Here is a 12,861-nt window from a genome sequence, read left to right as displayed (position 1 = left end):
TGTCTGCCATTAGGATAATAATATGTTGGAAAGATTGGAGAAATTCTGTGAGGATTATTTACTACACTACTTTAATGTTTGTTGCTCTCATCGATATTTGTTAGGTGTAAGACTTAAGAAATTTACCAACATATGTTTTGCAAATTATTTGTTAGCAAAGGATCCTGAAATTTTGCCAAACAGGGAAATCCTTGGTTTTTCTGTAGATAATCACCATACAGGGACATCCATTTGTTTTGTGTGGACAATCACAATACAGTGTCATCCTTGTTTGTCTTATGCAATCACCCAATAGTGTCATCTTGAATTTTCCTGCAGGCAATCACCCTACAGGGACATCCTGGGTTTTTCTATAGACAATTACTCTACAGGGATATCCTGGGATTTTCTGTAGACAGTGACGTTATAGGGATATGCTGGGTTTTTCTGTGAACAGTCACCCTACAGGGATATGATCATATCATGGTTTTTTTTTGTAGACAATCACCCTACAGGAATATCCTGGATTTTCTATAGACAATCAACCTTTAAATCTACAGGGATATCCTAGGTTTTTCTGTAGACAGTCACCCTACAGGCCTATCCTAGGTTTTTTTGTAGACAGTCACCCTACCAGCCTATCCTAGGTTTTTTGTAGACAGTCACCCTACTGGAATATCCTAGGTTTTTTTGTAGACAGTCACCCTACAGGGATATCCTAGGTTTTTTGTAGACAGTGACCCTACAGGGATATCCTATGTTTTTTTGTAGACAGTGACCCTACAGAGATATCCTAGGTTTTTTGTAGACAGTGACCCTACAGGGATATCCTATGTTTTTTTGTAGACAGTCACCCTACAGGGATATCCTAGGTTTTTTTGTAGACAGTCACCCTACAGGGATATCCTAGGTTTTTCTGTAGACAGTGACCCTACAGGGATATCCTAGTTTTTTTTGTAGACAGTGACCCTACAGGCCTATCCTAGGTTTTTTGTAGACAGTCACCCTACTGGCCTATCCTAGGTTTTTTTGTAGACAGTGACCCTACAGGGATATCCTAGGTTTTTCTGTAGACAGTGACCCTACAGGCCTATCCTAGGTTTTTTTGTAGACAGTGACCCTACAGGGATATCCTGGATTTTTCTGTAGACTGTCACCCTATAGTGATGTCCTTGGGTAGACAGTCACCTTAAAGTGATGTCCTTGGTTTTTCTGTAGACAGTCACCTTAAAGTGATGTCCTTGGTTTTTCTGTAGACAGTACAACAGATTAATGAGTCTTCATCCAAATACACAAAGTGGGATTAGGTTGGATTAGATTGAATCTTTAAGTGATTAACAAATTCTGCTGTTTAACATTTTAACATTATAAACCAGAGTAGTATTTACCATTTAGGTGGTAAAATGGTCTCTGTTAAACTTGGTCAATAATGTATAATTTACTTTATGGTTATCTCCCCTTCCTACACAATGTTATCACATCAGCTTTACACCAAATCAATATTGTTAGTTCATATGTCATGGTTATCAACGAAGAGGTTTCACTTGTGCTGTAAAATGTAGTTACTTGTGGTTTACTTAGTTCTGTTACATATGAATGGCAGTCGAAGGAAAAACTTCCCTAATTGTGATTGAAATAATATTACAACATAATGGTCTGTCTGTATCCCAAATAATGTAAACATAATTAGTTTTTGTGCAATCAAATTTCAGTACATTATGAATTTTTTGCAAATTAGCACAATAATGAATTTTCTCTTTCACCATTATTGTTTTATAAACAACATACAGAAACTGCAATGTTGCACAAACACATTTCAGTGCTGTATTTCCTTTGTGAAAAGTGTGCAAGGAAGGTTATTGTTAACTACTGGTATACACCTTAACAAAATGACATTGTACATTGGTTATTGCTAAATGAATATAATTTTTTCTATATGATTGTTAGACTGCCGTCCGACTATGAAGACTCTGGCACAGATGAGGCACCGCTGATTTATGGGGACACGATTGGGTTTGACATGGATGAGAACGATTCCCTTGTCAATAGACGCTACAGAAATCCAAACCAGAGTAGGATTGCCTACTTCCTGACAGGAGGCTGGTCTAACCTCTGCTCCAGGTATCTTCTCCTGTTTGTAAATGCATGTATTAATTATTTTTGTAACAATGTTGTTGTTTATAAGCGAGTTTTATTTCTAATCTTTATACAAAAAGCAAAAATACTATTGGTCTGTTACATAGACGGAATTTTCTTTACATGAACACACAAGAGCAGACCTTGCCTTCTTCTGTAAAGTCATGAACTCAAACCACCCAACATCTAAGTTCACCTTTAATATCAATGATACCAATTCATTAGACACCACTATTTATACACAACTGAACAGCAGTCTGGGAAGCATACTTTAGAAACAAGTCAATAACAGAACTGGACTACAGAAGATTGTGTTACCAGTTGGCATCCATATCACCATATGCCTTGATGAATATGTATAAAGATTAGATGTCAATGACTGTATAGATATGTTTCTGTTTAAAACAATATGTACCTACAGGCAACCATATTAGAGGTACTATTGTATAGTATATTCACCCTCTGTAATTCAAAATGATAAATGTTTATTTCAATTTTCATGCAAAAATTATAAGGATAACCATGATTGAACGATATAAAAAGACGTAGAATATCAGAGTTATGGTTTATGGATAATCATATGATATCTATTGTAATAGGTCACACACAACAATGATAATCTTCCCCCAATTTCTAATACTTCAGGAAACAATTCTGTCAAAATATCGCCCTAAAGATGCCCACTGTTCAGGCGAAACCAGTAGACATTTTTTAATTGATAAAAGTCTACTTATTCTGAGTCTGTTGTGATTGACTTCTATATTTAGTTTTCCTATTCTTCAATTGCCCTGGATATTTGACAGTATCCAGACAAAGGATACACAGTAACGACCAAAGTTTATTAAAAATTGCCCTTGTCCAGTTGTCTTGCATCAAGTCTAGTAAGGAAGCTACTTCAGGGAGACCCAATCAAAAAATGATCAAGCTGGCTGTTCATTGGTTAATAAATCCAGCAAGGAAACAACATATGTATCTTTTTGTGAGGATTACTAGAAAACAAATTGTGTTGCTAAGTATTGATTAAACTGTCAACGATCAACAACTACATCACAACAAAGGAGAATGATGTAGTTTTTGTTTGATCCATGTCCCTAGAATTGATTTCTGTTTTTACTGTTGTCATAAGATGTTTATACCTAAAATAGCAGAAAATTACCCTGTTTACTTGTGCTTTTATCATTGTTTATATTCCAGCCACTGTCAGCTTTCATGCTATGTATTATATTACTTACTGTGATCTAAACTTTGTATTTCACTTACCTGTTGTGCACTTCTTGGGTCTGTAAACTTTATTTAAAATTTACAGAGTATAAGATGTGAATTATGTAAGGTGTGTTGAAGGTTGCTTAGGTTATCTCCATTTATTCAAAGCTAGTCACATAAAGTCAATGATAAGACTGTGTTACGATATACAGGTAGAAGGGATTTTATTGGCCAACCATCTGTTACACATGGTGACAATTTCAGTTTGTTGTAACTGCTTCACTAACAAGCGATCAATACCTTCAGTGTTTCATAGCTTTATGTTTATTGCAAGTCGGTGCAATCACATCTTAGCACCTGATCTGAGTCACTCAAGTGTTTTAATGCCTTTAACTAAGATCAAACATACATGTAATGATATCTAGTCTTTTGTACAACTAAATTTTTTTATCATGGTATAGCTTAATGGACACAGGCTGAGTCACAAAAGTGTTTGCATGGACTGATCATAATAGGGTATCTCTTTTCCATGTTCTGGCAGTCTTTGTCAGTGACATGCTTGATTGTTGAGTTTATGTCGTATAACTATATAGTGTTACTATGTGCAACAGGTGCTGGGAGAGACTATGTCGGAGGAGGAAAGAATACAAAGCACGGGTGGTCCCAATTGGCTTAGAGAAAAGCTTGGATGTAAAATTTCCCAAAAATGTCATCAGAAACCAAAAATACAGTATCATCACATTCATACCAAAGGTATATATGATTTATGAATCTATTGGTATTGAGTTATACCATGGAGTATCACACACTGTGTCCTCTAATGATCACTGTTACAGGAAATTTGTTGTTAACACAAAGAATGTCTTTACTTTTCTTTTCTTTTCCATATATTACTTCATCTTTGAAGGTGCAGGTTGTAAGATTTTTCTCTGATTCAATTGCATCTATTGGCTATGTCTTATTACCCTTAAACTTGATACAAGTGTGAGTTTTTATGATGTCGGTAATAAGTCTATTATGAACATAACAAACAGTGTATGTAATTAAATGTTTAATTTTAGGTGCTGTTTGAACAGTTCAAGTTTTTCCTGAACTTATATTTCCTGGTTATGGCATCATCACAGTTTATACCTGAAATCAAGATTGGCTACCTATATACCTATTGGGGACCACTGGTAGGTATATCAATAGTGTATATACTGGACATGAAGTGACCACTGGTCAGCATATCATCAGTGTTTATACTGGATATATAGTGACCACTGGTCAGTATATCATCAGTGTTTATACTGGATATTTAGTGACCACTGGTCAGTATATCATTAGTGTTAATACTGGATATATAGTGACCACTGGTCAGTATAGCATTAGTGTTGATACTGGATATAAAGTGACCACTGGTCAGTATATCAATAGTGTTTATACTAGATATAAAGTGACCACTGGTTAGTATATCATCAGTGTTTATACTGGATATATAGAAACTGCTGGTATGTATATCATTAAGTTTGCTTTGTGTTGCTTGTGTCTATGTGTCTTTATGTATATTTTCAGGGGTTTGTGTTTGTGACTATGTGTCTCTATGTATATTTTCAGGGGTTTGTGTTTGTGACCATGTGTCTTTATGTATATTTTTAGGGGTTTGTGTTTGTGACCATGTGTCTCTATGTATATTTTCAGGGGTTTGTGTTGTTTGTGACCATGTGTCTCTATGTATATTTTCAGGGGTTTGTGTTGTTTGTGACCATGTGTCTTTATGTATATTTTCAGGGGTTTGTGTTGTTTGTGACAATGTGTCTCTATGTATATTTTCAGGGGTTTGTGTTGTTTGTGACAATGTGTCTCTATGTATATTTTCAGGGGTTTGTGTTGTTTGTGACCATGTGTCGAGAGGCGTTGGATGATTATAGAAGGTATCGTAGAGACAAGGAGGCCAACTCTCAAAAGTACAGTAAACTGAACAGGGATGGTTTTGTGGTTATCCCCAGTTCAGATATAAAAGTTGGAGATCTTATTGCAGTAGAAAAGGTATGATATTCCCTGATCTCCACATTACATATAGCCAAATTTATGTTTTCTTAAATGTTGGTTCTTTTTCAAACTTTTCACATAACAATAACTTTTATGCAAATGAAATAAGTTACTTATATGTCAAGTGCTGTTTTTCTTTAAGATTTTCAAAAGATTTGTTACGTAAACTTTTCTGCAATTAATTGTAGTCTAATCCTTTTACTGTTGCAAATGGAATGACCTTATAATGGTGTAATATTGCGATATTATTGTATTTATCTTCACATTTGAACTTTGACCTCTGTCACAGAACCAACGTGTGCCAGCAGACATGATATTCCTACGAACAACAGAACATGGAGGTGCCTGTTTTATCAGGACTGACCAACTTGATGGTGAGACAGACTGGAAACTCCGTTTGGCTGTACAAAGCACACAGAGCCTCATGTCTAATGTAGTAAGTTGTGTGTTAGATTGAGGGTAACAATGGCAGGGTTGGTATTGATAAAAGTCAGGGAAATGTATTATTATTTCAGTGTCAGTGAAAGGTCAGGGAATTTTGTGTTGAAATGTCAGTCAAATTTCTTAATTCCACGAAAGTCAGGGAAAATATGTTCATGGTTGAACATTTTACTATGGCTAGAGTGATTCAATGAAAAGATGAAAAACGAAAAATTAATCCTGCCAGACTTTCATTGAATAAATGATAAGATTTTAAGATATGGGTGAACTGGACAGCTGTAGGTGTGTGTGTGGTGGCCATTGAAATTAACCTTGAATGGGTCAGACTGGCCATAGAGAACACAAAGAGCATCATGAATAACGTAGTAAGTTGTGTGTTATGTGGTGGGTAACGGTCAGACTGGCCATACAGAACACACAGAGCCTCCTGTCTGATGTGGTAAGTTGTGTGTTATGTGGTGGGTAACGGTCAGACTGGCCATACAGAACACACAGAGCCTCATGTCTGATGTGGTAAGTTGTGTGTTATGTGGTGGGTAAAAATGGGTCAGACTGGCCATACAGAACACACAAAGCCTCATGTCTGATGTGGTAAGTTGTGTGTTACGTGGTGGGTAAAAATGGGTCAGACTGGCCATACAGAACACACAGAGCCTCATGTCTGATGTGGTAAGTTGTGTGTTATGTGGTGGGTAAAAATGGGTCAGACTGGCCATACAGAACACACAGAGCCTCATGTCTAGTGAAGTAAGATGTGTGTTATGTGGTGGGTAACAATGCATCAGACTGGCCATACAGAACACACAGAGCCTCATGTCTGATGTGGTAAGTTGTGTGTTATGTGGTGGGTAAAAATGGGTCAGACTGGCCATACAGAACACACAGAGCCTCATGTCTGATGTGGTAAGTTGTGTGTTATGTGGTGGGTAACAATGGGTCAGACTGGCCATACAGAACACACAGAGCCTCATGTCTAGTGATGTAAGATGTGTGTTATGTGGTGGGTAACAATGCATCAGACTGGCCATACAGAACACACAGAGCCTCATGTCTGATGTGGTAAGTTGTGTGTTATGTGGTGGGTAAAAAAGGATCAGACTGGCCATACAGAACACACAGAGCCTCATGTCTGATGTGGTAAGTTGTGTGTTACGTGGTGGGTAACGGTCAGACTGGCCATACAGAACACACAGAGCCTCATGTCTGATGTGGTAAGTTGTGTGTTATGTGGTGGGTAAAAATGGGTCAGACTGGCCATACAGAACACACAGAGCCTCATGTCTAGTGAAGTAAGATGTGTGTTATGTGGTGGGTAACAATGCATCAGACTGGCCATACAGAAAACCTTTTTGTTGTAATGGTTCTTGATATAATAAGAGTTTGAGTGACCTCACCTAAATAATCATTTCTTTTGTAGTAGTCCTTGATTGTTAAAGAGTTTTAGTGACTCACCTTTTTTCCTACGATTCTTTTGCAGGATATACTAGATATCAAGGCCCAGGTGTATGCTGAAGCCCCACAGAAGGACATTCATAGCTTTGTAGGAACCTTCAAACGGGTTTGTTGAGAACTTTTTACTTTGTCAGAAGAATAGCAAGTGCTAGAAAAAATAATAAGACATATATATATATGTAATATATCATACAGTGTGAGGTGGTCAGATAAACTTCACAGTATCAATTGGTCAGATAAATGTTATGGTGTCATGTGGTCAGATAAATATCAGTGTCAGGTGGTCAGATAAATATCACAGTGACAGATGGTCAGATAAATATCACAGTGTCAGATGGTCAGATAAATATCACAGTGTCTAGTGGTCAGATAAATATCACAGTGTCATGTGGTCAGATAAATATCACATTGTCAGGTAGTCAGATAAATATCACATTGTCAGGTAGTCATATAAATATCACATTGTCAGGTGGTCAGATAAATATCACAGTGTCTAGTGGTCAAATAAATATCACAGTGTCAAGTAGCTAGATAAATATCACAGTGTCTAGTGGTCAGATAAATATCACAGTGTCAGATGGTCAGATAAATATCACAGTGTCAGGTGGTCAGATAAATATCACAGTGTCAGGTGGTCAGATAAATATCACAGTGTCAGATGGTCAGATAAATATCACGGTGTTAGATGGTGAGATAAATATCACAATGTCAGGTGGTCAGATAAATATCACGGTGTTAGATGGTCAGATAAATATCACATTGTCAGGTGGTCAGATAAATATCAGTGTCAGGTGGTCAGATAAATATCACAGTGTCTAGTGGTCAAATAAATATCACAGTGTCAAGTAGCTAGATAAATATCACAGTGTCAGATGGTCAGATAAATATCACAATGTCAGATGGTCGGATAAATATCACAGTGTCAGGTGGTCAGATAAATGTCACAGTGTCAGATGGTGAGATAAATATCACGGTGTTAGATGGTGAGATAAATATCGCAGTGTCAGGTGGTCGGATAAATATCACAGTGTCAGGTAGTCAGATAAATATCGCAGTGTCAGGTGGTCAGATAAATATCACAGTGTCAAGTAGCTAGATAAATATCACAGTGTCTAGTGGTCAGATAAATATCACAGTGTCAGATGGTCAGATAAATATCACAGTGTCAGGTGGTCAGATAAATATCACAGTGTCTAGTGGTCAGATAAATATCACAGTGTCAGATGGTCAGATAAATATCACAGTGTCAGATGGTCAGATAAATATCACAGTATCAGGTGGTCAGATAAATATCACAGTGTCAGATGGTCAGATAAATATCACATTGTCAGGTAGTCAGATAAATATCTCAATGTCAGGTGGTCAGATAAATATCACAGTGTCTAGTGGTCAAATAAATATCACAGTGTCAAGTAGCTAGATAAATATCACAGTGTCAGATGGTCAGATAAATATCACAATGTCAGATGGTCGGATAAATATCACAGTGTCAGGTGGTCAGATAAATGTCACAGTGTCAGATGGTGAGATAAATATCACGGTGTTAGATGGTGAGATAAATATCGCAGTGTCAGGTGGTCGGATAAATATCACAGTGTCAGGTAGTCAGATAAATATCGCAGTGTCAGGTGGTCAGATAAATATCACAGTGTCAGATGGTCAGATAAATACCACAGTGTCAGATGGTGAGATAAATATCACGGTGTTAGATGGTGAGATAAATATCGCAGTGTCAGGTGGTCGGATAAATATCACAGTGTCAGATGGTGAGATAAATATCGCAGTGTCAAGTGGTCAGATAAATATCGCAGTGTCAAGTGGTCAGATAAATATCACAGTATCAGGTGGTCAGATAAATATCACAATATCAGATGGTGAGATAAATATCACGGTGTTAGATGGTGAGATAAATATCACGGTGTTAGATGGTCAAATATGTATCACAGTGTCAGGTAGTCAGATAAATATCACAGTGTCAGATGGTCAGATAAATATCACAGTGTCAGATGGTGAGATAAATATCACGGTGTTAGATGGTGAGATAAATATCACGGTGTTAGATGGTGAGATAAATATCGCAGTGTCAGGTGGTCGGATAAATATCACAGTGTCAGATGGTCAGATAAATATCGCAGTGTCAAGTGGTCAGATAAATATCACAGTATCAGGTGGTCAGATAAATATCACAATATCAGGTGGTCAGATAAATATCACAGTGTCAGATGGTCAGATAAATATCACAGTGTCAGATGGTGAGATAAATATCACGGTGTTAGATGGTGAGATAAATATCACGGTGTTAGATGGTGAGATAAATATCGCAGTGTCAGGTGGTCGGATAAATATCACAGTGTCAGATGGTCAGATAAATATCGCAGTGTCAAGTGGTCAGATAAATATCACAGTATCAGGTGGTCAGATAAATATCACAATATCAGGTGGTCAGATAAATATCACAGTTTCAGATGGTCAGATAAATATCACAGTGTCAGATGGTCAGATAAATATCGCAGTGTCAAGTGGTCAGATAAATATCGCAGTGTCAAGTGGTCAGATAAATATCACAATATCAGATGGTGAGATAAATATCACGGTGTTAGATGGTGAGATAAATATCACGGTGTTAGATGGTCAAATATGTATCACAGTGTCAGGTAGTCAGATAAATATCACAGTGTCAGATGGTCAGATAAATATCACAGTGTCAGATGGTGAGATAAATATCACGGTGTTAGATGGTGAGATAAATATCACGGTGTTAGATGGTGAGATAAATATCGCAGTGTCAGGTGGTCGGATAAATATCACAGTGTCAGATGGTCAGATAAATATCGCAGTGTCAAGTGGTCAGATAAATATCACAGTATTTGGTGGTCAGATAAATATCACAGTATCAGGTGGTCAGATAAATATCACAATGTAAGGTGGTCAGATAAATATCACAATGTAAGGTGGTCAGATAAATATCACAATGTAAGGTGGTCAGATAAATATGGTGTCAGATGGTCAGATACATATCACAGTGTCAGGTGGTCAGATATCAAAAGTTCATGTAATTAAGTATGAAATTACAGTATAGTGGGTAGATATTTGCATTTTCCTGGTCAGAACTAGTTCAGGGTGAATAGATTAAGTGCCATGCTGCCTTAACCAAAGCTACATACAGGAGAGCATGTTGATAAATTGGTATCCATGTATTAAAATATATAATATCAATTTTCTGAAAATTTGATTTAGTGTTTTAATATTTACGAGATGTTTGATTTCATGTTGTCATGAATAACCTAGGATATAGCACAATCAAATACCCACAAATATTAACAACTCTACAGTAATACACAACATAGCCTTTTTGTTTTCTTTAACAGAACTTATCCCTGAAGATAATAACAAGCAGATACATGTACTAGCCAATCAGAAGCAATGTCACAATATCATGTTGAATGTCAGTCTTTTGTTTAACATTTACAATCCCTGTGGGCATAACCTTGACCTATTTCATCCTTTGACTTACAGACAGATACCACAGGAGAGGAAGATTCGCTGAGTGTGGAGAATGTCTTGTGGTCCAACACTGTGGTAGCATCAGGAACAGCACTAGGTGTTGTCATGTACACTGGCAGTGAGACCCGCAGTGTCATGAATACTTCAAAACCTCAGAACAAGGTCAGTTGTCATGTTCACCTGTACTGAGCCTCACTATGTCATAAACATTGAAAACCTCAGAACAAGGTCAGTTCTCATATTCACCTGTACTGAGCCTCACTATGTCATAAACATTGAAAACCTCAGAACAAGGTCAGTTCTCATATTCACCTGTACTGAGCCTCACTATGTCATAAACATTGAAAACCTCAGAACAAGGTCAGTTCTCATATTCACCTGTACTGAGCCTCACTATGTCATAAACATTGAAAACCTCAGAACAAGGTCAGTTCTCATATTCACCTGTACTGAGCCTCACTATGTCATAAACATTGAAAACCTCGGAACAAGGTCAGTTGTCATGTTCACCTGTACTGAGCCTCACTATGTCATAAACATTGAAAACCTCAGAACAAGGTCAGTTCTCATATTCACCTGTACTGAGCCTCACTGTGTCATAAACATTGAAAACCTCAGAACAAGGTCAGTTGTCATGTTCACCTGTACTGAGCCTCACTTTGTCATAAACATTGAAAACCTCAGAACAAGGTCAGTTCTCATATTCACCTGTACTGAGCCTCACTATGTCATAAACATTGAATCCTCAGAACAAGGTCAGTTCTCATATTCACCTGTACTGAGCCTCACTATGTCATAAACATTGAAAACCTCAGAACAAGGTCAGTTCTCATATTCACCTGTACTGAGCCTCACTATGTCATAAACATTGAAAACCTCGGAACAAGGTCAGTTGTCATGTTCACCTGTACTGAGCCTCACTATGTCATAAACATTGAAAACCTCAGAACAAGGTCAGTTCTCATATTCACCTGTACTGAGCCTCACTGTGTCATAAACATTGAAAACCTCAGAACAAGGTCAGTTGTCATGTTCACCTGTACTGAGCCTCACTTTGTCATAAACATTGAAAACTTCAGAGCAAGTTCAGTTCTCATATTCACCTGTACTGAGCCTCACTGTGTCATAAACATTGAAAACCTCAGAACAAGGTCAGTTCTCATATTCACCTGTACTGAGCCTCACTGTGTCATAAACATTGAAAACCTCAGAACAAGGTCAGTTGTCATGTTCACCTGTACTGAGCCTCACTTTGTCATAAACATTGAAAACTTCAGAGCAAGTTCAGTTCTCATATTCACCTGTACTGAGCCTCACTGTGTCATAAACATTGAAAACCTCAGAACAAGGTCAGTTGTCATGTTCACCTGTACTGAGCCTCACTTTGTCATAAACATTGAAAACTTCAGAACAAGTTCAGTTCTCATATTCACCTGTACTGAGCCTCACTGTGTCATAAACATTGAAAACGTCAGAACAAGGTCAGTTGTCATATTCACCTGTACTGAGCCTCACTTTGTCATAAACATTGAAAACTTCAGAACAAGGTCAGTTCTCATATTCACCTGTACTGAGCCTCACTGTGTCATAAACATTGAAAACTTCAGAACAAGTTCAGTTGTCATGTTCACCTGTACTGAGCCTCACTATGTCATAAACATTGAAAACCTCAGAACAAGGTCAGTTGTCATGTTCACCTGTACTGAGCCTCACTATGTCATAAACATTGAAAACCTCAGAACAAGGTCAGTTGTCATGTTCACCTGTACTGAGCCTCACTTTGTCATAAACATTGAAAACTTCAGAACAAGTTCAGTTGTCATGTTCACCTGTACTGAGCCTCACTTTGTCATAAACATTGAAAACTTCAGAACAAGTTCAGTTGTCATGTAAACTGGCAGTGAGACTCACTGTGTCAATTAATACTTGAAAATCATAGAACAAGTTCAGACACTTAAGGTTTCAAAGGTTATTGTTAATATGTATCATTAGTATTCACTGTTAGATACAACTAGTTCTGTTCTTGATAGTATATAGATAAGGAAACGCATGTCGATACATGTTTTAGTAGAAATATTAGTAGATATTATTAATAACAACAAGAAGATTGAATTC

The 12,861-nt window shown here is 37.3% G+C and overlaps 1 protein-coding gene across 1 annotated transcript in view; it reads left to right on the top strand.

The window, feature by feature from the left end:
* The window catches only part of LOC132557506 (probable phospholipid-transporting ATPase IIB), a 32,731-nt gene that overhangs the window by 4,555 nt on the left and 15,315 nt on the right, over positions 1-12,861 (top strand). The window contains exons 2-8 of the mRNA XM_060222001.1: positions 1,927-2,100; positions 3,930-4,071; positions 4,380-4,493; positions 5,179-5,346; positions 5,639-5,785; positions 7,268-7,348; positions 10,759-10,908. Of these exons, the coding sequence (XP_060077984.1) occupies positions 1,927-2,100; positions 3,930-4,071; positions 4,380-4,493; positions 5,179-5,346; positions 5,639-5,785; positions 7,268-7,348; positions 10,759-10,908 (976 nt within the window). The remainder of the gene's footprint in view (positions 1-1,926; positions 2,101-3,929; positions 4,072-4,379; positions 4,494-5,178; positions 5,347-5,638; positions 5,786-7,267; positions 7,349-10,758; positions 10,909-12,861) is intronic.

This window comes from Ylistrum balloti, unplaced genomic scaffold (assembly GCF_031769215.1).
Source record: "Ylistrum balloti isolate Yb309-2 unplaced genomic scaffold, AGI_CSIRO_Ybal_v1 Utg370682, whole genome shotgun sequence".
Lineage (NCBI taxonomy): Eukaryota > Metazoa > Mollusca > Bivalvia > Pectinida > Pectinidae > Ylistrum > Ylistrum balloti.
The sequence above is the reverse complement of the archived record's forward strand: the minus strand, read 5'-3'. Positions and strand labels throughout refer to the sequence as shown.